We start from the raw sequence: 26157 nt of genomic DNA on the forward strand, positions 1-26157 counted from the left end.
TGAAGATGAATAGACTGTTTCCAGTAGGAGCGTCCGAGTGTCAGCCGAGAGAAGAGCATGTTCAGAGGCATGGGACCAGAAAGAGCCTGGCGCCTCCAAAGATTTGGAAGAAGGCCAGTGTGGCTGGAGCTGAGGGCCTGAGGGGTAGTCCCTCACCCAGTGGGGAGCTCTGAGCTTTTACGGTCCAGTCAGTTGGCAGCCGGTATATATTCCTTCATCACTCTCTTGCAATGGGACTAAGATGTAAAAATTATATGCTAACAGTTTTGAAATTTAACTCACTTATTAGGTGTGATTAGAAAAGAATTATCCCATGAAAGTGAGTTTTTCAAAAACTAAACCCATTCTTTTAAGTGACAAAGTTTTGTTTTGTTTTTTAATGGATGTTTTTCTGAAATACTTCTCTGCCTTCTTGGTCAACAGTATGACCCTGGATTAAATTATGCTATACCACAACTCACATTATTTTTTTCAATTTAATTTTTATTTTATTTTGGAGTATACTTGATTTACAATGTTGTGTTAGTTTCAAGTGTACAGCAAAGTGATTCAGTTATATGTATATATGTACATAGCCCTTCTTTCTCAGATTCTTTTCCCATATAGGCTATTACAGAATATTGAGTAGAATTGCCTGTGCTATACAGAAGGTCCATGTTGATTATCTATTTTATTTTTATTATTTAAATAGTTATTTTTATTACTTAATGAATTGATCACACCTTGTAGTTGTACAATGATCATCACAATCCAATTTCACAGGATTTCCATCCCACAGCCCAAGCACATCCCCCCACCCCCCAAACTGTCTCCTCCGGAGACCATAAGTTTTTCAAAGTCTGTGAGGCAGCATCTGCTCTGCGAAGAAGTTCAGTTTGTCCTTTTTTCAGATTCCACGTGTCAGTGAAAGCATTTGATGTTGGTATCTCATTGTATGGCTGACTTCACTTAGCATGATAATTTCTAGGTCCATCTGTGTTGCTAAAAATGCTGGTATTTCATTCCTTTTAATGGCTGAGTGATATTCCATTGTGTATATGTACCACATCTTCTTGATCCACTCCTCTGTCAATGGACATTTAGGTTGTTTCCATGTCTTGGCTATTGAAAATACTGCTGCAATGAACATTGGAGTACATGTGTCTTTTGGAGTCATGTTTTTCTCTGGATAGATATCCAGGAGTGGGATTGTCAGATCAAATGGTAGTTCTATTTTTAGTTTTCTGAGGAATCTCCATACTGTTTTCCACAGTGGTTGCACCAATTTACATTCCCACCAACAGTGTACTAGGGTTCCTTTTTCTCCACACTCTCTCCAGCACTTATTGTTTGCAGATTTTTTGATGATGGCCATTCTGGCTGGTGTAAGGCAGTACCTCATAGTGGTATTGGTTTGCATTTCTTAATAATGAGTGATGTTGAACATCTTTTCATGTGTTTCTTGGCCATCTGTATGTCTTCTTTGGAGAACTGTCTGTTTAGATCTTCTCATTTTTTGATGGGGTTGTTTGTTTTTTTGGTATGGAGCTGCAGAAGGTGTTTATAAATTTTGGAGATTAATCCCTTGTCAGTTGCTTCATTTGCAAAGATTTTCTCCCATTCTGTGGGTTGTCTTTTTGTTTTGTTTAGGGTTTCCTTTGCTGTGCAGAAACTTTTAAGTTTGATTAGGTCCCATTTATTTATTTTTGTTTTTACTGTCTTGACTCTAAGAGGTGAATCTGAGAAGGTGTTGCTGTCGTTTGTCAGAGAGTGTTTGGCCCGTGTTTTCCTCTTAGAGTTTTATAGTATCTAGGTCTTTAATCCATTTTGAGTTTATTTTTGTGTATGGTGTTAGGGAGTGTTCTAATTTCATTCTTTTCCATGTGGCTGTCCAATTTTCCCAGCACCACTTACTGAACAAGCTGTCTTTTCTCCATTGTATATTCTTGCCTTCTTTGTCATAGATTAGTTGGCTGTAGGTGCATGGGTTTAATTCTGGGCTTTCTATCCTGTTCCACTGATCTATATTTCTGTCTTTGTGCCAGTAACATACAGTTTTGATGATTGTTGCTTTGTAGTATAGTCTGAAGTCCGGGAGCCTGATTCCTCCAGCTCCGTTTTTCTTTTTCAGGATGTCTTCAGCTATTCTGGGTCTTTTGTGCTTCTAAAAAAAAAACTTTAAATTTTTTTTTTTTTTTTTTGTCTTTTTGCCATTTCTTGGGCTGCTCCCGTGGCATATGGAGTTTCCCAGGCTAAGGGTCGAATTGGAGCTGTAGCTGCCAGCCTATGCCACAGCCACAGCAATGCAGGATCCGAGCCATGTCTGTGACCTACACCACAGCTCATGCCAACGCCGGATTGTTAACCCACTGTGCAAGGGCAGGGATCGAATCTGCAACCTCATGGTTCTAGTCGGATTCGTTAACCACTGCACCATGACGGGAACTCCAAATTTTAAAATATTTTGTTCACGTTCTGTGAAACGTGTCCTTGGTAATTTGATAGGGATTGCATTGAATCTGTAGATTGCCTTAAGTAGTATAGTCATTTTTATAATATTAACTCTTCCAATCCAAGAGCCTGGTATGTCTTTCCATCTATTTGTGTCATCTTTGATTTCTTTCATGAGTAGTCTTATAGTTTTCAAAGTACAGGTCTTTTGTCTCTTTAGGTAGGTTTACTCCTAGGTATTTTATTCTTTTGGATGCACTGGTAAATGGGATTGCTTCCCTAATTTTTCTTTCTGCTCTTTCATTGTTAGTGTATAGAAATGCCGTCGATTTCTGTGTATTAATTTTGTATCCTGCGACTTTGCCAAATTAAAGGATGAGCTCTAACAGTTTTCTGGTAGAGTCTTTAGGATTCTCTAGGTATAGTATCATGTCATCCGCAAATAGTGATAGTTTTACTTCTTCGTTTCCAGTTTGGATTCCTTTTATTTCTTTTACTTCTCTGATTGCTGTGGCTAGGACTTCCAAAACTATGTTGAAGAGTAGTGGCGAGAGCGGACATCCTTGTCTTGATTATCTATTTTACATACAGTCATGTGTATATGTTAATCCCAAGCTACTCATTTATCCCTCACCTCCACCTTTCCCCTTTGGTAACCATAAATTTGTTTTCTAAGTCTGTGATGACTCACATTATTTTAATATAGTGTGGCATTAATGGGTCTGTTGAGTATGTGGGGCTATTTTCTCCCATTTCAGACAGCTCAGATTTATAAGTTCAGTGTCATTATCTCTTTGTCAAAGTTTATTCTCTTTTTCCTGCAGAAAAGATAGTCGTCTTGCAACATCCTGTTCCTTCTTGCTGCTGTCCCTGTCTCTAGAGGCACTATCCCCCAAATTTTATTTGTCTCTTCCATAAGCTAAGCAAACAGATTCCTAATTGTAGGCAGTTCTAACAAGTTTAGCAAATTGATTTAGAGTGATGGTCTGTAAGTTTGTCTTAGTGGTCAAGTGCATGGATTTTTTTAATTGCTTGGACAGTGGCATCAGAGTTCTCTTTCCCTTGCTTCCTTTCAGTGAGTGTCCAGGTTATTGGGGTTTCTAGCATTTGGGGAGTTGTTGTTGTCCTTTTAACGCTAGAGTATTGTGGAGCAAGGCATTGATTGTTCTTCTTCTTCTTCTTCTTTTTTTTTTTTTCAACCAAAGCAGAGCAGTGTAAAAGCAAACTGAGTTGTGAAATTATTGATGAGTCACAGAATTTTAAATCTTATAGGGACTAGAAATGTTGTCCTTCCAGCTTCCTCGCCCTGGTGGTGACGTTAGGCTGCACTGCTCAAGTTCACACACCTGTTGGCAGAGCCGAAATCAAATTCAGGTTGACCCAGTATTAGCCCAGTGCTCTCCTCTGTATTATCATGCCCCACAGGAAACCCTGAACAATTGAATAGGGTTGCAAACTTGTATAATGTTTTATGTTTAGCCTTTTTATTTCTAAGAATAGTCTCTGGGAGATCTGGAACATTTGTGATCTTATTTTTGGCTCATGTTTTATGATTCTAGCAGTCCTTATTTAAGAACAGAACTGTAGTCTGTTAACATTTTGTTTCTGTCCACAAGAGTGTCACCCAGGTTTTGTTCTAGACTGCTCTTAACACATCACTGTGTCCTATCTATCCCTGTGTTCCCTCAGCGGGGTTTGGAAGCCTAAATCTTAAATTTCCAGCCGTTATGGGGTCACCAGTGCCTTTCCTTTGTATGCTGTTTCATTTGATTCTTATTATTCCAATGAGTGAAGGCGCATAATTCAGTTTTACTCCTGAGGAAATAGATTCCCAAGAGAGAAAATGATTTGTGCCTACTTTCCCAACCAGTTAGTGACTAGACCAGACTTTAACACCCCTTTGCAGTTTTATTTTCACAGTGACAGGCTGTCTTCGTCGGTTGAGCGTCTAGCATGTTTAGTCTTCATTTTTAGACTTCCGCAAGAAGTGTGTTATAGAGTGTAAGCTCTGTGAGCACTGAGTGTGTGTTTCCACTGCTTTTCCCCGTGCCCCAGAAAGGGTCCAGCACATGGCCAACAAGCAGATGTATTTGTTGAAAGAAGGAATGTGTGTGAAGGATGACATCATTGAATTTGCTCCTTGTTTTCTGGCCAGAGAGGTTGTTCCTGATGGCAAGACGGCTTTAAAAATGGCATTTAAACTGGGGCTGGGTGTGTGAAACTGCGCATGCTCAGTTGTGCTGGTGTCAGTTCTCTCAGTATTTTACTTTTGATCAGGTGTGTAACTAAAGATAGGCAGAAGGTTCTCATTACCAAGTTTGTTTTTGTTTTTTTTTTTCCCCCCAAGCCAGAGTGACTCTTGGGACCAGCTTTAAGTTCTCCCAGCTATAGTAACAGTAGTTTGATTAGGCTTCTAGTTTAATAGATGTGAAGACAGTTATTTTTGTGAAGAATGTTGTTTTGTGGCCGTTCTCTTTCTCCAAATGCAACTAGAGATTAGCTAAATGACCACAGAAATGGACATTTGTGTTAATTCATGGTCTCTAAATGTGTGGACCTCAGACTTAAAAATGGGCAGTAAATGTGTGAATGAGTCTCACATCATCCTGGCTGGCAGTGTGGATGTGTCTCAGAGAAAGAAGGTAGTACAAGCTGTCACTTACTTGCTAACATGAGTCCCTGAAAACCAAGTTGGTTAAAAATGCCAGCCAGGAGTTCCTGTCGTGGCTCATTGGAAATGAATCTGACTAGCATCCATGAGGACTTGGGTTCGATTCCTGGCCTCGCTCAGTGGGTTAAGGATCTGGCCTTGCTGTGAGCGGTGGTGTAGGTCACAGATGGGGCTTGGATCCCGCTTTGCTGTGGCTGTGGAATAGGTCGGTGGCTACAGCTCTGATTTGACCCCTAGCCTGGGAACCTCCGTATGCTCCAGGTGCAGCCCTTAAAAGACAAAAAAAAAAAAAAAAAAAAAAGCCAGCCAGTGCTCCTCTAGTGGAGGTCACTATGTGGCTCTCAGTGCCTCGTGGGACTCTAGAAACCACTGTTGTTCTACAGGTGATGGGGTGAGGAATAAGTCAGTCAATTTGGAAAAACTGTAAAGAGGAAACATCAGGAATTCCATGGTGGTTCAGTGGTTAAGAATTCCGTGTTGTCACTGAAGAAGCTCAGGTCACTGCTGTGGCTCAGGTTCGATTCCTGGCCCTGGAACTTCTGCATGCCGCAGGTGTGATTAAAAAAAAAAATCACCATAAATTCTACCTCTTAGAGACAGTTGCTGCTAATATTTGGAACCACAAACACACACAATTTTACATGCTATTCCTGTAAACCTGCTTTTTGCTTAAATGTTAGGAATGTTTTTCAATGTCAGTGAAAAAACATTTTCAGTAGCACCTGGTATATTGTTTTATTGCGTAACATACTTAACGAAGCTTCTGATCTTCGTCTAGAATACACAGATGTAATAATATGGGGTTGTTATGTGGATACATGATAATATGTGTAAGATGTTTAACACAGTAGATGGCCCGCAGGAAGCCCTCGGTAGTTGTTAGCTGCCGTAAACATCTTGGTGTGTAACATATTTTGTAAAGATGTGTAATTATCCCCTGGTGATAAATTCTTGAGTGGGCTTCCTTGGGTCATGTGGTATGGACATTTTCAGTTCTGATTCACATCACCAAATAGCTCTCCAGAAAAGTTACAATCAATTTATATATTCCCACCCACAGTGTAGGCAGGTGCTCTGGTTTCTACCCCTCACTGGATACATTGTGTCAAGCTTTTTCAAAAGGTGAAAAAATGTTGTCACATTTATTTTTCTGTGATTTTCTTTTGCTTACTGGTGAGATTGAATAGCTTTTCAAACATTATTGGTCATTTCTGTGTCCTTTTTGAGTTACTTGTTGGTGTCCTTTGCCTATTTTCTTTTGAGGTCTTTGCCTTTTTCTTACTGCTTTGAAAACATTCTATATTTACCCTTTGTCATGTTACAAATAATTTTGTCCAGTTTTTTTCAACTGTCTTTTCAGTATTTTGCTATTAAAAATTTTTTATGAAGTTCCCGTCATGGTGCAGTGGTTAACGAGTCCAACTAGGAACCACGAGGTTGCGGGTTTGATCCCTACTCTTGCTCAGTGGGTTAACGATCCGGCATTGCCATGAGCTGTGGTGTAGGTTGCAGACTGGGCTTGGATCCTACGTTGCTGTGGCTGTGGCATAGGCCGGTGGCTACAGCTCTGATTAGCCTGGGAAACTCCGTATGCTGCGGGAGTGGCCCAAGAAATGGCAAAATAAATAAATAAATAAATAAAATTTTTTTATATAGTCAAAGTAACCCCTGTATTATATTACGGGTTCTGGGTTTTGTATCACTTTTTGTAATGGTCTTCTCATTGTAAGTAAAGATGTTCACTCATACTTCTAGGATTTTTATGGCTTAACTTTTGGTATTTAAATCGTTGTGCTATGCAGAATTTACTTTGGAGTGGAGGGTAAGAAGGGAGTTAGATATCCAGCTTTGTATTTTTTCCAAATAGCTGGTTTTTCCAACACACTTTTTCCACTGATTTGAAATGCTTTATTATACACCACAAGAAAATTTGTCCAGTCTTGGGCTTTGTTTGTTTCATTGATCTGTCTTATCTGTTCCTGTGCCAGCCACTGTGCTGGGGGATTAATAAATCTTTCACCACAAGGGGAAGCTTCATACTCATCTACTCATGATAGAATCAAGCTGACATTTTACATATCTAGTCTTAAATTTCTTCGTTTCTGAGCTTCCTACGCTAGGGTATGATTAAATAGTCTGAATTACTGTGTTTACTCTGTGGCTCCTCTGAATGCTGGTTTTGGATTGCCAGTCACACCAACAGCGTGTTTACGTGGTTTCCCTTAATTTTGGCCTGTTTCTAGAATTTACATTTTGCTGACTGCTTAGCAATATATAGTGGCCAGATTATGTTCTCTTTATGCTAAATAATCTACCTCTTAGGTATCCTGTGTTGGAGAAACACAGCTCTTATTTACCAGAAATAAAGCAGGCTTCAACTCTTCCCCCTCCTTCTCCATTTCAGTTGTCATGTATACAGCTAATATGTAACATCTTTGTAACAATACTTGAGGTAGACAAGTATTGCTTCTGCTTCTGTTGGCTGGGCTCCTCAACTCCTCGATATTTTATATATTTGGTATTTTAGTATAGCAGTATGTTCACTGGAAATATCGTTTTGGAGGTTTGGAGTTTTCTCTTCCTAAAGGGCTTATTCTGCCTTTTTCTATCCACAGAGCTTTGTCCTCTGCTCTTATTTCTCTTATTCAGCTTACTTTGCCTTGATCAGAACAGTAGAGCCATGACTTATTAGTTGATTATGTTCAGCTGTATACACTGTTGGACCCCCCCCCCTTCCTTGTTTGAGTAAGTCATCCTGTGGCCTTGTCTCAGCTTTCTTTGGATATTTCAAGCAGAAGTATTTTTCACACACATATTTCCTTTTCTCTATTTTTATTTTTCTCCTATTCCCACCATAACTGTGTTCGTCCTGATTTTAAAATTCTTATTTTCAAGTACTTAACAGAATCTACTGTATGCTCAGCACTTTACTAGTTGGTGAAATTGATATATTTTATTTGTGATGCCCTTTGAAATTGTTCAGATACTTGTGTGTGTCTTCATGTTTGTTCTGCTGCACAACTCCCCTCTACCATATCTTACTGTTGTTTATATCTGCTGCTACCTCTGTAAGCCCTGGTTACATCTCAGTACAGACTTTATTTCTTCACACTCAGAAATTTAATTTCTCTTCTGTATGGTCTAGCCCTGGCCGTTGCCTCTAAACACTTTGATAGTTCAGGGGATCCTTACCAATTTTTGACTATGGAGTTGATGGTAACTACAATGGGAAGGAGAGGATTAAGGTCACTGTATTGAGAATCCCCAAGAACACTTACTAGTGTTTAACAGAGTTTTGGCTGGCAGTAAGGCATAGGAAGAAATTCTATTTGGCCGTTATTTACTGAAATGGTGGTGACCATGGTAGAAGGGAGATTACACAGACCAATTTTGGTAGCAGGGATTTGTGAATAGACTTCTATGGAGATGTTCATGGAGCATTTAATATTTATAAGACTTTGTGCTAGGCCTGATGGGTAATAGCAGATCATACTGTCTGTCATCTAAGAATTCCTAGCATAATTTGAAAGGTAACCAAATATGTAAATAGTTGTATACAAGCAACATCCGCAAGAGCTGTGAGAATAATGCCTAGGAAGAGATCATTCACACTGCAGTAATTAGGCATTAGAATGGTTGGTTTTATGTGGAAAAATAGAATTTCGGCTGTCTTTCAGATCTTTTTGCACTGGTACAGTCCCCCTCTTGCTGTCGAAAAGAAACACCCACCATATAATGCTGAGGAGCAATGGACATGTTCAGAACAAAGACCTTCTTTTTTAAAACCTGCATCTTAAAAAGGTATTTTCGTTGGGTATAGAATTTTGTCTTTACAGGTTTTTCCCAGTCCTTTGAAGATGTTGATACAACACTGGCTTGCATTGTTTCTAAAGCAAAGTCTGCTATAATTCTGTGTTCCTCTGTCTTTATATAATGTCATTTTTTGCTTCTGGATGCTTTTAAGATTTTTATCTATCATCGATTTTAAACAATTTGAACAGGCTGTGCCCTAGTGTAGTTTTCATTGTGTTTCTTGAGCTTGAGGTTTGTGAGCTTCTTGGATCTCTGGGTTCATACTTTTAATTAAATGTGGGAACATTTTGGCTGTATCTCTTCAAAGTTTTTGTCCATTCCCACCCTCCACATCTTCTAGAGACTCCAGTTTTATATATATAGTGATGCTCTGTTAATTTTTTTTCTTTTTTTCCTGTGTTTCTCTTTAGATATTTTCCACTGGATATGTCTTCCAGTTTATTAATCTTCTCTTTCACAATATCTAATTTCCTGTTAAACCTATCCACAGTGATTTTCATCTTAGACATTGTAATTCTCATCTTTAAAAGTCCAATTTGAGTCTTTTTTTTAATCTTTTATATCTTTTTTTTTTCCTTTGGTCTTTTTGTCTTTTCCAGGGCCTCACCCACAGCATATGGAGGTTCCCAGGCTAGGGGTCTTATCAGAGCTTACGCCAGAGCCACAGCAACTTGGGATCTGAGCCTCGTCTGTGACCCACACCACAGCTCACGGCAACGCTGGATCCTTAACCCACTGAGCAAGGCCAGGGATTGAACTGGCACCTCATGATTCCTGGTCAGATTCACTAACCACTGAGCCATGACGGGAACTCCTGTATCTTTTATATCTTTATTTAATGCTCATCTTTGCTCAGTCTGTTCTTTAATTTCTTGAATGAATGTATGGAATATAATTGGGGTTTTTTTTGGTGGGTTTTTTTTTTTTTTTTTTTTTTTTTTTTTTTTTTGGTCTTTTCTAGGGCTGCTCCCACAGCTTATGGAGGTTCCCAGTCGAATCGGAGCTGTAGCCACCAGCCTACGCCAGAACCACAGGAACGTGGGATCCGAGCTGTGTCAGATTCGCTAACCACTGAGCCATGACAGGAACTCCTGGAGTATAACTGTTTTAATATCCTTAATCTTATTATCTGTGTTGTTTCAGAGTCAGTTTGATTAATTTTTGTTCTTTATTATGGTCCTATTTTCTTGCTTCTTTGTATACCTGGTTATTTTTTATTGAATGCAGGACATGGTGAATTTTATCTATTTGGATTTGTAAATATTCCTATAAATATTCTTGAACTTTGTTCTGGGATTTCGGTTACTTGACAATAGTTTGATCCTTTATGGTCCTGTTTTTTAAGCTTTTTAGGCAAGACTAGAATATAGCATTTAGTCTAGGGTTAATTTTTCTTCATTACAAAGGAAAACTTACCTGAGTGTTCTCTCCAATTCCTTGTGAAATGTGAGGTTTTCTACTACGGTTTTTGGGAATAGGAATTGTTTCTGGTCCCGTGCGAGGCCCAGATTTGTTTCCTTCAGTTCTTTCAGGTGGATTTGTCCCTGGCCTCAGGTGGTTTCCTTGCATTCATGTGGTGATTGGTACTCAGCTGAAGACATGGCAGGGTGGTTGGGGAGTCCCCATCTGTGGACCTCCAGTGTTCTCTTTCTGCATGGCCCTCTCCTCCTAAGTGCTCTACACTATGAACTCCGGGCCTCCTTGGCCTCCCCAGACTATCAGCTCATCTCTTCAAGTGAGAAAGACCTCTGGGCTCTGCCTCCGTTCCCTTTTCCTACACCGTGTCCTGAAAATGGTCTCCAGACACTAAGCCAGGCAGAGGTAGGCCCTCGTTTGTTTCCTCACTCTCAGCATCATTGTCCTTCATTGCCTACAGTCCAATGTCTTGAACACTGTTGTTTTATATATTCTGTGGTTGGTTTTTTTAGTTGTTTCAGGTGGGAAGGTAAATCTGATCCATGTTACTCCATCTGGGCCAGAGGCAGAAGTCCTCTGAGAATAGAACTTTTGCATTTCTGATATGGGGAAATTAAGTGAATTTGGCTTTATCTTCTCATTTTATTAAACTCTTTTTCAGAGCTTTGCAAGTAGTGTTTGTTTGTTTGTTTGTTTGTTGCTTTTTAGGGCCACACCTGAAAGTTCCCTGGCTAGGGGTTAAATTGGAGCTACAGCTGCCAGCCTACACCACAACCACAGCAATGCAGAATCTGAGCCACATCTACAACCTACACCACAGCTCACAGCAACACCAGATATTTAATCTGCTGAGCGAGACCAGGGATTGAACTCTTATCCTCATGGATGCTAGCTGGGCTCGTTATTGCTGAGCCACAACAGGAACTTCCAAGTAGTTCTTTTTTTTTGTCTGTTTTGTTTTAATATTATGGCCACATCCACAACATACGGAAGTTCCTGGGCCAGGGATTGAATCTGGGCCACAGCTGTGGCTGTGCCAGATCCTTTAACCCACTGCACTGGGCCAGTGGTTGAACCTACACTTTTGCAGTGACGTGAGCCTCTGTGGTCAGATTCTTAACCCACTGTGCCAGAGTGATGACTCCACAAGTAGTTCTTTTTTTTTTTTTTTTTTGTCTTTTTGGTATTTCTTGGGCCGCTTCTGCGGCATATGGAGGTTCCCAGGCTAGGGGTTGAATCAGAGCTGTAGCCACCGGCCTACACCAGAGCCACAGCAACGCGGGATCCGAGCCACATCTGCAACCTACACCACAGCTCACAGCAACGCCAGATCGTTAACCCACTGAGCAAGGGCAGGGACCGAATCCGCAACCCCATGGTTCCTAGTCGGATTCGTTAACCACTGCGCCACGACGGGAACTCCCCACAAGTAGTTCTTATAGGAAATTAATTTAGTATTTATTGTCTTCCATGTGCCATTCTGTATATTAGTTGCTACAGTATACGGGTTTGGTCCCTGTGCCAGATGGGCTTCAAGTCTAGTGAGAGAGGCAGTCAGACCTCTTGTTGCTATGATTAAAAGTAATACATGTTTTATTTCTCCAAAAAGACATATGGATAGCCAGTGTCTTTTTTTCAGATAGCACATGAAAAAATACTCATTGTCACTAATTATTAGAGAAATGAAAATCAAAACTACAATGAGGTACTACCTCACACCTGTCAGAATGGCCAGCATTAATAAGCCTACAGGTAACAAATGCTGGAGAGGATGTGGAAAAAGGGAACCCTGCTACAGTATTGGTGGGAATGTAAATTGGTACAACCACTGTGGAAAACAGTATGGAGGTTCCTCAGAAAACTAAGTATAGAACTGTCATATTATCTAGCAATCCCACTCCTGGGCATATATCTGGACAAAACCATAATTCAAAAAGATGCATGCACCCCTATGTTTATAGCAGCACTCTTCACAATAGCCAAGACTTGGAAGCAGCTTAAATGTCCATCGATAGATGAATGGATTAAGAGGTGAAAAAGAAAAAAAAAAAAAGATGTGGTACATATACACAATGGAATACTACTCAACCATATAAAAGAATGAAATAATGCCATTTGCAGCAACATGGATGCAAGTAGAGACTCTCATGCTAACTGAAGTGAGTCAGACACAGAAAGATTCTCTCCCATTCTGTGAGTTTTCTTTTCATGTTTTTCTTTTCCTTTCTTTCTTTTTTTTTTTTGGCTTTTTAGGGCCGCACCCATGGCATATGGAAGTTCCCAAGCTAGGTGTCAAATCAGATTTGCAGCTGCTGGCCCATGCCACAGCCACAATAACACCAGATCCAAGCCTTATCTGCCACCTACACCACAGCTCATGGCAATGCTGGATCCTTAACCTACTGAGCAAGGCCAGGGATTGAGCCTGTGTCCTCATGGACAATAGTCAGATTCATTTCCACTGAGCAATGACGGGAACTCCCTTCTTTTCATTTTTTTAATGGTTTCCTTTGCTGTGCAAAACTTTTGAATTTGATTAGATGCCATCAGTTTGTGTCTTTATTGCCATTATTCTAGAAGGTGGATCAAAAAAAAGTAATACATGTTTTGAAATATCTAAGGTGCCACCATAATGTAGAGTGACCTGTACTTTGTATCAAATATGATAATCAAGCATTAGAATCAGTGGCCTTTTGGTGACATCTGTAAATTCTGTGCCATAACCATGACTAGGTTGTCCACCCGTGCCTGGACGTCTGTAATCCTCCCATTGAAGGGGTAGGATTATATCTGTGGCCTTGGCTCCTCAACTCTCCTGGATTTGTCTTCTTTCCATATGACCTTTTCTTTCTTACTTTTTTTTTCCTTTTTCTTTTTTTGGTTTTTAGGGCCACACCCTTGGCATATGGAGGTTCCCAGGCTAGGGATTAAATCGCAGCTGCAGATGCCAGTCTACGCCCAGCCACAGCAACACAGGATTCAAGCCAAGTCTGTGACCTACACCACAGGTCACAGCCACACCGGATCTTAACCCACTGAGCGAGGCCAGGGATCGAACCCGCACCCTTGTGGATCCTAGTTGGGTTCATTAACCACTGAACGCACAGCTTCGCTGAGCCATGAGCCCTGAACTCCGTGACCTTTTCTTTCTGCCTGAGCTTTGGTCTGTAGTTAGATCTGATTTCATTTTTCTTTTTTATACTCAACAGTATTAAGAATGGTAAAGACCGAAATATGAAAACTTAGTTAATTTTCTATAGATGGATGAGTTTTTTCAGTGAGTTTGTATATTTTCAAAAGCGAAATTTAATTGGTGGTTGGGAAGGGCAGGGTAGGTTAAGGACAGCAGAAGGCCACGATTACGGTTAATGAATCGCACCGGCATTTTTCCAAAGGCCCTCTGGATGATGAATGAGGTCAACTGTTGTTTGATTTGTTTGGGTTAAATCGAAGGTTGCTAGTGTCATTTAGTAATCCTCCTCTTCCCGTGACCTAGCGATAGGAGATGTGAGTAGAGCATTGCCTGAAAAGTGAAAGCTTGATCAAGATTGCCAGTGCTCCAGTGATGGAGTTTTTCTTTTATCCTAGTCAGAACCTTTCTTGGAAAGTGAGCCTCTGTTTAGATATCTCTTAGCCCCTGTGATCTGTCTGGTGCTTGTGGAAGCGCTGGGTATATGTATTCCTGCTTCTCCGCAAGGAGCTCTTTGATGTAATTTCAGACACGTGTCCTCATTCAGGAGAACATGCTCTCTGGCTCTGTGTGCTGTCTTACAAGACACGCTGCTGTGTCTTAAGCTTCTGGTTCCAGATGTCTCTAGCAGACCTCCTTTTTCTCAGACGCTTGGCCAGCTTATATGTATGAATAGCCTTTCTGTCCTGCAGAGGCTGTGAGAAGTTCTGCCTAAGTGTTTGGGAGTTAACGAGCATTTATTGAGCAAGCTGTCTGTGAGGCACTGATTGTGCTATTTACAGGGATTGTGTAGGAGATTCTCCTGACCTCAGAGGTGCTTGCAGTGCAGAGGGGAAATAGCATAGGTGAATTCAGTGGCCCATTTAGGAGGATCTCAGAAGAAAATTGGAAGATAAGCAAAACAGTGTGTGAGTTCTGTTTCTTCAGACTCCTCTGTTGGGTTTGGTGACTTGAGTGACCAAGCAGCTGGCATCCCACCATTATAGGCAGGTTCTATTTTGAGATCAAGTTTGTGGTTTGGGAAGGATGTATAATCATTTTCAACAAATGCTCATTGATTGTGCAGGCCCAGGGAATACCACAAATATAAAATTATATCCTCAGCTCCTAAAGGCACTGTTCATATTTGGAAAGGCAGGGCATATTTAAGATTTTTAAAATCTCAAGATCTAAGTCTTCATTAAGGGAGCAGCATAATTGTCAACACTGAGTAGAAATATATGCTAAACTCTTCACCCTCTGGGGAAGAGGAAGGATCTTCTCTTCTTACCACAACATTTCTACATGGTTGGAAATTTTTACCAAGTGCTAGGATTGCCCTCTTGGTATTGTTTCTTTATCAGTTAAAAAAGTGGTAGAGACTGGAATTCCCTGGTTGCCTAGCAGTTAAGGATCTGGTGTTGTCAGTGCTGTGGTACAGGTTCAATCCCTAGCCCAGGAATTTCTGCATGTAATGGGCATGGCCCCCCAAAAAGTGACAGAGACTAGATGATTAGAGGCATGATGTTAACCTTGAATGTCTCTGTGGGATAAGATGGGGGAACTCCTGTGTTTTTTTTACTATATCCATTATTGTCTACACTTTCTATAATGGATATATATTATTTTATAAATAGAGAAGAAAGTATTTGAAAACCAAAATACAGAAGCACCTGCAATATTTATTAACCTGCATTTTAACATGCTTACCATTTTTTGGATAGAATATACCAGCATTTGCTTTTTTGTCTCCCCTCTCTCACCACAACTCTAGGAAGGTTGTTCTATTGTTATTATTGTTTTGTTGTTACTAAATTTATAAAGTGAAAAAAGAGCATTTACTCTTGCTTCTGTCCCTTGTCACTTTGAGTGAGTTAGCCTAGAAGCAAAAGGAATCGGCTATTAGCTATTCAGCTGTACTGTGAAGGCTGCTTAGAGAAATTTAAATTGTGCTGATCGGGTTACAATTATATCTGTCATTGTGGGCTGTGATCCCTTGTTTTAAAATATCCTAAGAATACTTTATATATATTTAGTTCTGTTGGAGACAGCAATTAGATTAACCCATCTCCCATCTGGTACAGTGAAGAAAACTCATCTGCTTGGCTTGCTTTGGATGAGAGAGAATTAAAATTTCTAAGTTATTTGTAATTCAGGTTAAGTAGTTAAATCCTGTCTCTTCCAAATTTTGTTCCAGGAATCCATGTCTCCTTATAGTTATAAACATAGATGACTTTGAAAGCGGTAGTGTTTGGAATTATTTAAAGAAGTCAAAGATTGAAGAGGAGATGTCATTTCTAAATGAATTTTTTTTCCCTTACAGCATGTGTTTGATGATCTCAGTGGCTCGGTGTCCTTGTCCTGGGTTGGGGATAGCACTGGGGTAAGTAATATTCGGAGTCTGTTCATGTGGCCCAGCAAGAAGCTGGTGAAGATTTGGCGAGCTTAAGCACTGGATGTTTTACTTTCTAAAAGTGTTTCTGCCTCAATCGGAGAAAATACATGTTCACAGGATAGACTTTCAGATAGCTATGGTTTCTTTAAAACTGGGAACATCTTTGGGACACCTTATTCCATAAGAGGAAGAGAGGCACCTTTTTAGCTCTTGGTGGCTGGTTGGCATCAAGAGGAGCAAGAGGAAGGAGAGAGTTCTCTGTGCGAGAAGGGGCCTTGCAGTGCCTGGGGAAGCCTCGGTGTGGAAGCAGAAAACTGCACCTTACACAGCTTGGCATTTTTCCTCCAACTGTATTGTCCCTGTGCCCTTTCCCACTGTTAGTGTTGAAGGACTGTGGTGGCCATGGCCTTCTCATTGTTCAGCTCCATATGTTGTCCCTTCCCCTACCACTAAGGAGCTACTGTCAGGATTGGGGGAATGGAACAAGGGTCAGTCAGCTCTTCCTTATCCCTCCTAGAAGGTAGCCCATCTCCCAGGAGGGGGATGCTGCAGATTCACTGGCCTCAGGGCTTGGCCTTACCTGGCTCTGTTATTATCCTGCTTGAGCAAGGCTAGGGGCCACAGTTCGTGCCCCTTTAGTATCCTGGTAATGTATGGATCATGTATGGATCATGAATGGATCATGGCGTTGAGGCACGCCATATCAGGAGTTGAAAGAAATGTAATTTTGGTGCTGAACATCAGGGTCATAAGTTAATTTTTAAGCTCCTGGTAGAATTTCTTTAAGCATGTCTCATTTTCTTCTCAAATTGAGATGTTCCCTAATTTCCATGATTTATTAAGATAGTTGATATCTCCAAGATTTCTTATTATGTGGCTGTTTGAGACTCCCTAGCCTCTTGTTCTAATCTATCAGAATCTTATGCAATCTTTTTCTCTAGAAAAAATATTTTAAAAATTAATTTTGGAGTTCCCGTCGTGGCACAGTGGTTAATGAATCTTACTAGGAACCGTGAAATTGCAGGTTCAATCCCTGGCTTTGCCCAGTAGGTTAAGGATCCAGTGTTGCCATGAGCTGTGGTGTAGGTTGCAGACGCGGCTTGGATCCCACGTTGCTGTGGCTCTGGCGTAGGCCGGCGGCTACAGCTCTGATTCGACCCCTAGTCTGGGAACCTCCATATGCTGTGGGAGTGGCCCTAGAAAAGGCAAAAAGACAAAAAAAAAAAAATTTTGGTGTTCCCTTGAGACATAGTGGTTTAAGGAGCTGGCATTGTCACTGCGGCGGCTCAGACTATTGTGGTATAGGTTTAAGCCCTGATCTGGGAACTTCCACATGCTGCGGCCATGCCCCTCCCAAAAAAATTAATTTCATGCGGAACTAGCAGCAGGGAGAAGAGGAAAGGATAGATGTGATAGAGTGACCTCTGTTAGAGCACCCACACTCTTCTAGCCTCTGTAAGCAGAAAGAGAGATGATTCTTCCCTGAGAATATCTTACAACAATGTGAGTACAAGGTAGTTAAAACCTCCTGTTACTGTAATGTAGAGTCTGTTAGCTCTGTCTCACTGCTTCAAGTGTAGGTGATGGGACCGTCTCAGAATGAGTTGAGGTTTTGAATCATCGTAAGCCCTAATCACTTGGTCCTTCTTGGTTTTCAGATATATTGCAATATAGGCTGCTGTGAAGCAGGGCTGTTGGCAATCTCTCTGATGTTGGTTTAATCCTATTACATGCAAGCCTGTAATTGGACTATCTTTCTTATGGACCACATGCTTTTGTCTCTCCAGATCATCCTAGTCCTGACTACCTTCCATGTACCACTGGTAATTATGACTTTTGGACAGTCCAAGCTGTATCGAAGGTGAGATGCATAGTATATGGTTGGGGCATTTCAGTAACACAATGTGAATGTAATTTCTCTGCTTTTCTAGATATGATGGGGTCTGACAGTGATTTAAAAGATCTTCTAGGAGTTCCCATCATGGCTCAGTGGTTAACAAATCTGACTAGGAATCATGAGGCTGCGGGTTCAATCCCTGGCCTCGCTCAGTGTGTTAAGGGTCTGGCGTTGCTGTGAGCTGTGGTGTAGGTCGCAGACACAGCTCAGATCCCGAATTGCTATGGCTGTGGTGTAGGCCGGTGGCTATAGCTCCAATGCGACCCCTAGCCTGGGAACCTCCATACGCCGCGGGTGCGGCCCTAGAAAAAGGCAAAGAATAAAAGATTGTCTAGCCATCTTTAATTTTCACCAGACTGTCATGCTCAGCACACTTTTTAATATCTGCTCGGCAACCTGAAGAAATATGAAGAGGGATCTAGTTCCAAGGAGAATAGGTTGACCTGACTGAGTAACAAAACAGTAAAGGAGATGAAGGAAGAGTCTATATATTTAAATAAATATATTTATTTATTTTTATTATTATTATTTTTTTGTCTTTTGTCTTTTTAGGGCTGCACCCACGGCATATGGAGGTTCCCAGGCTAGGGGTCGCACTGGAGCTGTTGCCGCCGACCTATGCCAGAGCCGCAGCAAAGCCAGATCTGAGCCTCGTCTGAGACCTACACCACCGCTCATGGCAACGCTGGATCCTCAACCCACTGAGCGAGGCCAGGGATTTCACCTGCAACCTCATGGTTCCTAGTTGGCTTCGTTAACCGCTGTGGCAAGACGGGAACTGCAGGAGTGTGTGTGTATTTAAATGGATTTTTTTTTTTTTTTTAATCTTTTTGCCTTTTCTAGGGCCACTCCCGCAGCACATGGAGGTTCCCAGACTAGGGGTCCAATCAGAGCTGTAGCTGCTGGCTACACCAGGGCCACAGCAATGCGGGATCCGAGCCAAGCCTCGACCTACACCACAGCTCATGGCAACGCCAGATCCTTAACCCACTGAGCAAGGCCAGGGATCAAACCCGCAACCTCATGGTTCCTAGTAAGATTCGTTAACCACTGTGCCACGACGGGAACTCCTTAAATGAGTATTTATTTGAGGGGAGGTAACATAGAGTTTAACCATCTTTCTGTTTATTATGAGCACAAAACAGTTTTTGTTCCCCTGGAGTAACAATTCATACTGTACCTTCCAAGTGAATATTATTTATCTAACATTTTGAGCCCCAAACAGATTATTTTTAGATCAGGAGGAAGGGTTCAAGATCAGACCTGCCAAAGTGCCTGGTGATAATGATGGTACAGTATGTTCTGGAACCATAGTCCATATTGTGACATTCACAAGTTTTAGAGTTGTCTTCTCAAAGGTACCCTTGGTTAAAGAGTAGGGTTTTTTCCTTTACTCTTAAGATTCTAAACCAGGTAAATCCAGGAAGTTGCTAATTGTCGTCTCAGTCATTTGTGTCATCCTGTTTTTCCCCTAGAGATCTAAAGAAATCTGACATCCCCGCAGATGACATAGAAATTAACCTCAGGGCCAAAGGATCGCCCAGGAGCCATCATACTTTCTCGGGGTTCTTTGTTTGAATATTGGCCACGGTGGGAGTGAACCCATGTTGAAACTGAGAGGGACCAGCCCAGCCTCCCTTCCTCAATAGGTGACCCTTGACTGCTACTCCTGAGCTTGGAGCTAGCGCTCTCTGCCCTTCAGTACACTGACATTGGCTTAAAAATAGGCCAAGAAAGGAGTTCCTGTCATGGCTTAGTGGTTAACGAATCCGACTAGGAACTGGGTTTGATCCCTGGCCTCGCTCAGTAGGTTAAGGATCCAGTGTTGCTGTGGTTGTGGTGCAGGCCAGAAGCTGCAGCTCTGATTCAACCCCTAGCCTGGGAACCTCCATATGCCTCAGGTGCAGCCCTAGAAAAGACACACACACACACACACAGAAAAAAAGGCCAAGAAGGAATTGCCATTGTGGAATTGTTGTAGGCTCCATGAAGGCAAGGTTGTTAACTAACTGGGGTTCTTCAGCAGCTAGCCGAACAACCGATGCATAGCAGATGGGCAGTACTACATATTAATTGAATGAGTGCATACTTGGCATTTTCTAATAATTCTTAGACCAATATCATTTTTTATTTGTTTGATAAGGATTGACAATGTATTTTAGAACCCTAGTTCTAGAAGAGCTGTGATTTTAGGTGATTTTGTTCACTAAATTAAAACAGTAGTTGAATCATTTCAGACAGATGAAAAATATTCTGTCTTGGAAGGGGAAAATGCATTAAAAATTTTGTAAATTTAGTAAAAATTTTTAGTAAAAATTTTCCAGTTTTTAAAAAACTTTACTGTCATAGAATCTTTATGGTACAGTGTTTCTTACCAACTCATCTTTCTTTAGAAAAGCAATACAACCACATTATAAAACATTTGGAAGTTTTAAAAGAAAAAATTCACCCTAAAGTCAACTACACTTTAGAGGTTTTTTTGTTTGTTTGTTTTGGGGTTTTTTGTTTTGTTTTGTTTTTTACTGTTTTCGCAGCATATGGAAGTTCCCAGTCTAGGGGTTGAATCAGAGCCACAGCTGCCAGCCTATACCTCAGCCACAGCAGTGCAGGATCCGAGCCAAGTCTGTGACCTACAGCACAGCTCACAGCAGTGCCAGATCTTTAACCCACTGAGCAAAGCCAGGGATTGAACCCACATCCTCATGCATACTAGTTGGAATTGTTTCCACTGTGCCACAACGGGAACTCCCAATCTTTAGAGTTTATTATCTTAATTTTCCCCCTTGAATATTACACCATACGGCTCTATAGTCTTGGGAAGCAAAGTCGCTGAATTTTACTGGCATATAGGCCTGGGGTTGAATCTCAGCATTGTCATTTGTAAGCAGAATGAACTTGGGCAAGTCCTTTGACTTCCCTGGGTCTTTTTTTGTCATCTGTAAAAGGAGGATAATAATAACAGCTACATTAGAGCTCTCGCAAGTTACGCCTTGCGGTACCTGGCGTAGGGTAAGAACTTGGTGCTATTAGCTGTTGCCATGCCAATGGTCAGAGATGGCATGTGGTCAGTATATACTGGCACTGTGGTGCCAGCTTTTTAAAATGAATTTATGTAAACCAACTATAATGGAAAAAATAAAAATCATTGAAAAAAAAATGAAAACCTTCCATACCAGTTGATAAAAAGTGATTTTGCTTACCCCCATATGCCTCGGTGGCATCTACAAATGTACACACTACCTGCCCCTGCCAACCCGCAAGTCTTACTAATGCCTGGCATTATCAACCATAACCATTCTGAGTGGTCAGTGCTCATACCATGTATTTTTCATATTCTCTCTGCTAGTAACTTATCATTTTTGTTTGATTGATAGAAGTTATTATTCTCTTGGACACTTAAATTGTAGCTAATTTTTTTCAGTACTGTTAATACTGCTGTGATAAATATCTCATATGCCGTAGAGTATGCTAATAATACTATTTTTTGGTAGCAAATGAAAAACCTCCTCTCTGATTGATCCCTACATGGTTTTGTTTGTTTGTTTTTTGCTTTTAAGGGCCTCACCCACATCATGTGGAGGTTCCCAGGCTAGGGGGTCGAATCAAGAGGTACAGCTGCGGACCTACACCACAGCTCACGGCAACGCCAGATCCTTAACCCACTGAGTGACCTCATGGCTCCTAGTCGGATTCGTTTCCTCTGCGCCACAACGGGAACTCCTGATCCCTATATGTTTTGAAGCCTATTTACTAAACTCCTCCTTGTCCTGGTTGAATTGTCTTCTAAACCTGTTGCTTAAGCCACTTTGCTGTTTGCCTTCTGAATTCACTTTTTAGTCTTCATAGTGCTCTTTAATCATGTGGCTAGAACTGGACCTGACGGGTTCCTGAGTCGTCTCCATGGGGAGTGAAATGTATCTTCAGAACTTTGTTTCCGTATCCTTTTGCTTTTTGGTGTTGTGCCTACTTTGAAACAACCAAAACCAAAACAGAACGGTATCACTGTGTTACTGTTTCATCATCTACCACCATCTGACTCAGCCCTTTTCCATCCTATGACGTCTTGTGAGAAACCACTAACATGGACTTGACCAGAGAGTAATCCATTTTTTTCTTTTTCTTTGTGTAGCATAGGATCATATTACTAAGGTTCTTTTTCTTCATATTGCCCAGCAGGGTTGTTTGGTTGGTTGGTTGTTTGGTTGGTTGGTTTTTAACCAAGGTCATTTTGAATATTAATTACTTCCTCTTGGCTATGAAGTGAAAACTCTTCCATAGTTTAAGTGAAAACTCTAAATATGCTTCGTCGTTTGCCTCTTCAGCTGGGCTGGCCTGGTCTGAAGTGACTCATGTTTGTTGGCTACACCAGCCTAGAGGCACGGGTTGCTTCAGAAACGGGAAAAGGGGGAGCAGTTTGATGGGAATGAGTCCTGAATATGCTGAGTTTCTCCAGCTGAGAAATAAAAGCCTGTTGAGTCGACTGTGAACACTCTTCTGTCTTTCACAGCTTTAATCATTGTATTATTTATTGGATTATCTTTCTCTACTAAATCTTATGTGTGGTCAGAGGTTCATTTGGGATTCAGATAGAATCGCATGCCATTAGCTGTTGTTCAGATAGCTAATCACATGCTACCTGCTGGAAGTTGTGCTGCACAGGGGTGCACAGGAGGAGCAGGAATTCATCTCTGTTGCCTGTGCACTACTCTGTGTTAGAGGGAGTATGACTCAGTCCTTAGGTGGTAAAAAGGGATGGTTGGAAGATTTGGGAAATAAAGTCCCTGGCCATTAATGATGGGGTAAAATTTAATAATACACAAATATCTTCAATTTAAATGAGTCATATTTGAATAGTATAAATTTTGATTCTCTGCTAAGGAATACTCATATAATAAAGTACATTTGCCTCTTACTTGCAGATATGGAGTTAAAAAGGAAATAAACTAGTTATGGTTAAGATGATAATTTTATTATTGGCATCCAAAAGATGTTTGATACTTTTTGGCTTTGTGGCCTCTTGAGTCTAACTTTTCATTGTAAGATTAACTTAGTGAAGCACATGTAAGCATTATTCTATGGCAGAATTCTGTACCAAATTACCATAAAACTACTGGGCTATTTTAGTAGTGATTTCTATTTCCTGCTGTTCAAATTTTGGAAATTAATAAAGAAATCACCAAGAATTTCACATTAAAGATTACTCCACAGTCAGTGTAAGTTTTTCATGATGTTACTTGAGATTTTTTTAAATGAATAACGTAAAGATATGCAACAAATACTAAAGCAGAATTTAGTAAACCAGCTTCTCCAAGGCATCTCCTATGACAGCCTTTTTAATGATTTGTTTGGTTCAGTTTTCACTACAGTAGATCGTTAACCTGACTATAGTAGATTATTAACAATGACCATTAACATATTTTAGTTACAAGAGTAGCGTAAATTGCATTAACATTTTTTAATTACAAGATTGGCATGAATTCCATTTACAAGATATATTTTTCTGCTTTTTATTTCTTAAATAAGAAGTTGATTGAAATGTGTGATGATGGCATTTTACTGCAGTTTCACTTTTACAAACTTAGGGCATATAAAAATCATAAAACTGGAGGTTTTCATCACTTAAGAAATAGTCTCATCAGAATACCTATTCTTAGAGTTGTCTTTTCAGTGAAAGCAAGATAAGGACCCCAAATACATATTCATATTCCTTCTGATAAAAAGTTGTGATTTTATTTATAATATTTTACCTTTATTTTCCCACCTGTATTTTATGTATAATTTTCCAATAAGGATAAAATACAATGAAATGTTAAATAAAAACACATAAGGTAACATTAGACAAGGTTTAAGAAAGAGACCAAGTATTGGGTGTTCAGTTTAATGTAAATTCCAATTCTGCAAGTTTTACCTGGCAGTGTTTTCAGGTCCATGATTCTTTGGGCACATTTTAATAAGCTACAGTCTTCCTATTGATCTTTTAACTGGAAATCTCAGTATAGTCAGTTCTTGTTATTCACAATAGTTGTATTCTGCAGAGTCTCCGTGAATACTGAACTAGTGAATACCGAACCATTACCCTTAGGGGAGAGAGAGAATCAGGTTCCTGCAAACCTCTGGTCACAGCATTCATTTTCATCAGTTGATCAGTACATAACCTTTATGTGTATTTCTGTTTAAAGATGCTTTATGTATACTGTCAATTCATTAACATTGAGCTTATAACCATGCCAGAAAGAAGCTTATCTAACTCACACATTTTCTCCAGAAACACTAAACAGCATCTCAACACTATGCTTGAGGGCTGTTTAAACAGCAAGGCACCAACAAAAGGCACAGAAATGCAAAATGCATGGTACTAAATAGACCATAAGATACTCATGTTTGGTATAAGAGCTGAAACAGGCAGAGTGTCCCCTTGTTGGACCTCAGCTGGGAACGTGCGTCCTGGGTGATTCAAATTTGTCACGACCTGTGCAGTTCTGCAAATGACTATAAAAGTGCCTTGAGTATTGATTTTGAGGTTACACATTTTAGTGAGTAGAAAGATTTGCAAATAGGGAATCTGCGAATAATGAGGATTAGCTGTATAAACTTTTCAGATTAGTAAAAACTATAATTTTTTTTTAGGGTTTGTTGTCATCCTTGTTGCTTTTATAATTTATAGTGACTTAATCATGGCAAAAATGAACTAAAGGAATAAAAAAAATGATTATGCCTGAAAGCCAACCAAACAAGGATTCTGTGCTTGTTTGATTGTTGAGAAAAGTGAAACATAATATTTTCTGAGCTTTTATAGGATTTTTACTGTTACTTTTCATTAAATGTCTGCAGGTCAGATCATATCACAAATTCCTCTATATTGTCAATGAAAAGTGCTCAAAAACAAGGGTGTGGAGTTCCCACTGTGGCTCAGTGGTAATGAACCCGACTAGTACCCATGAGGATGCAGGTTCAATCCCTGGCCTCGCTCAGTGGGTTGAGGATATGGTGTTGCTGTGAGCTGTGGTGCAGGTTGTAGACGCAGCTTGGATCCAGCATCTCAGTGGCTGTGGTGTAGGCTGGCAGCTGCAGCTCCAATTTGACCCCTAGCCTGGAAACTACCATATGCCGCAGGTTCAGCCCTAAAAAGCAAACAACACCAACAACAAACAAAAACAAAAAACAAGTCTATGATTCTTGGCTGTTGACCTTTGGGTTGCTGATCAGTCAACATGTATCTTCTGAAAAGAACATATATCTTCATGCCCTCCTGAGTCCTTCACCTTAGTAGGAATTTTCATGCTGTGTCTTACCAGAAGTCCGTGGGATGAGTACTTCTTTTTTCCCATTTATTTAAATAATGTCTAGATTTTCCATGTTCTTTGGGGTATTAGGCTCTATTCCAAAAATATGTGCATCTCAGCAGTTTTTTTTTTGTTATTAACATGCATATTCTAATACATATTTATACCACAGATATATGCAAAAGTGATCATTTATTTTGGGTAACCAGAAAGAACAAATATTAGGATTCATGTGTAGTATTATTATTTTTAAAATGACCTTGTTTCAGAACACAGCTCATAACTAAACACAGAGGAAGGATGGGTTTCAGGGTCGATTCAATCCAGTGTCGTAGTCTCTGCTTCTCCGGAATTGGCTCTGCAGTACTCTCTACTTAGGCTGGCTTCATCTGTCATTGTGTCAGAAGGCCTATAGCCTTTTTTTGTTTTACATTCACATTACTACAGCATGGGGGTTTCTCAGTCTTGGCACTGTAGACATTTGGGGCCAGATGACTCTGTTTGGGGGACTGTCTTGTGTATTGTAGGGTGTTTAGCAGCACCTCTGGCCTCACCTTCTTAGATGCCAGTAGCACCTCTGTGATAATCAAAAATGTCTGCAGATATTCCCAAATATTTGCTTGATGCGGTAGAGGAATGGGGCAAAAATATTCTGGTTAAGCATCACTGGTCTACGGAGTTCCTGTTGTATCTCAGTGGGTTACGAACCCAACTAGTACCCATGAGGATGTGGGTTCGATCCCTGGCCTCACTCGGTGGGTTAAGGATCTGGGGTTGCTGCGAGCTGTGGTGTAGGTCACAGATGTGGCTTGGATCTGGCATGGCTGTGGCTGGCAGCTGCAGCTCCAGTTCAACCCCTGGGAACTTCCATATGCGGTAGGTGTGGCCCTAAAGAGCAGGGGAAAAAAAAAAAAAAAGAACCACTGGTCTAAAGGGAAACAGATCATTTCATTAGGTGGCTGTCTTAAATGTGTTCCCCGAGGGGCCCCACTTTCCCCCGTTGTCTGACTGGCTCAGCCAGGGTCACTCTCCCATTCCTGACCCCATCGCCCGTGAGGGCTTGGAACCTCCTTCCGCTAATCA

General features: G+C 40.7%; 1 protein-coding gene across 4 annotated transcripts in view; it reads left to right on the forward strand.

Moving 5' to 3' along the window:
* SORT1 (sortilin 1) overlaps positions 1-26157 on the forward strand; it is a 70297-nt gene that overhangs the window by 10936 nt on the left and 33204 nt on the right. For all 4 annotated transcript variants that reach the window (XM_013997288.2, XM_021090071.1, XM_021090072.1 and 1 more), the window contains exons 2-3: positions 15823-15882; positions 17682-17755. In XM_013997288.2, coding sequence (XP_013852742.1) covers positions 15823-15882; positions 17682-17755 — 134 coding nt within the window. The remainder of the gene's footprint in view (positions 1-15822; positions 15883-17681; positions 17756-26157) is intronic.

The sequence above is a fragment of the Sus scrofa genome, chromosome 4, assembly GCF_000003025.6.
Source record: "Sus scrofa isolate TJ Tabasco breed Duroc chromosome 4, Sscrofa11.1, whole genome shotgun sequence".
Taxonomy (NCBI): Eukaryota; Metazoa; Chordata; class Mammalia; order Artiodactyla; family Suidae; genus Sus; species Sus scrofa.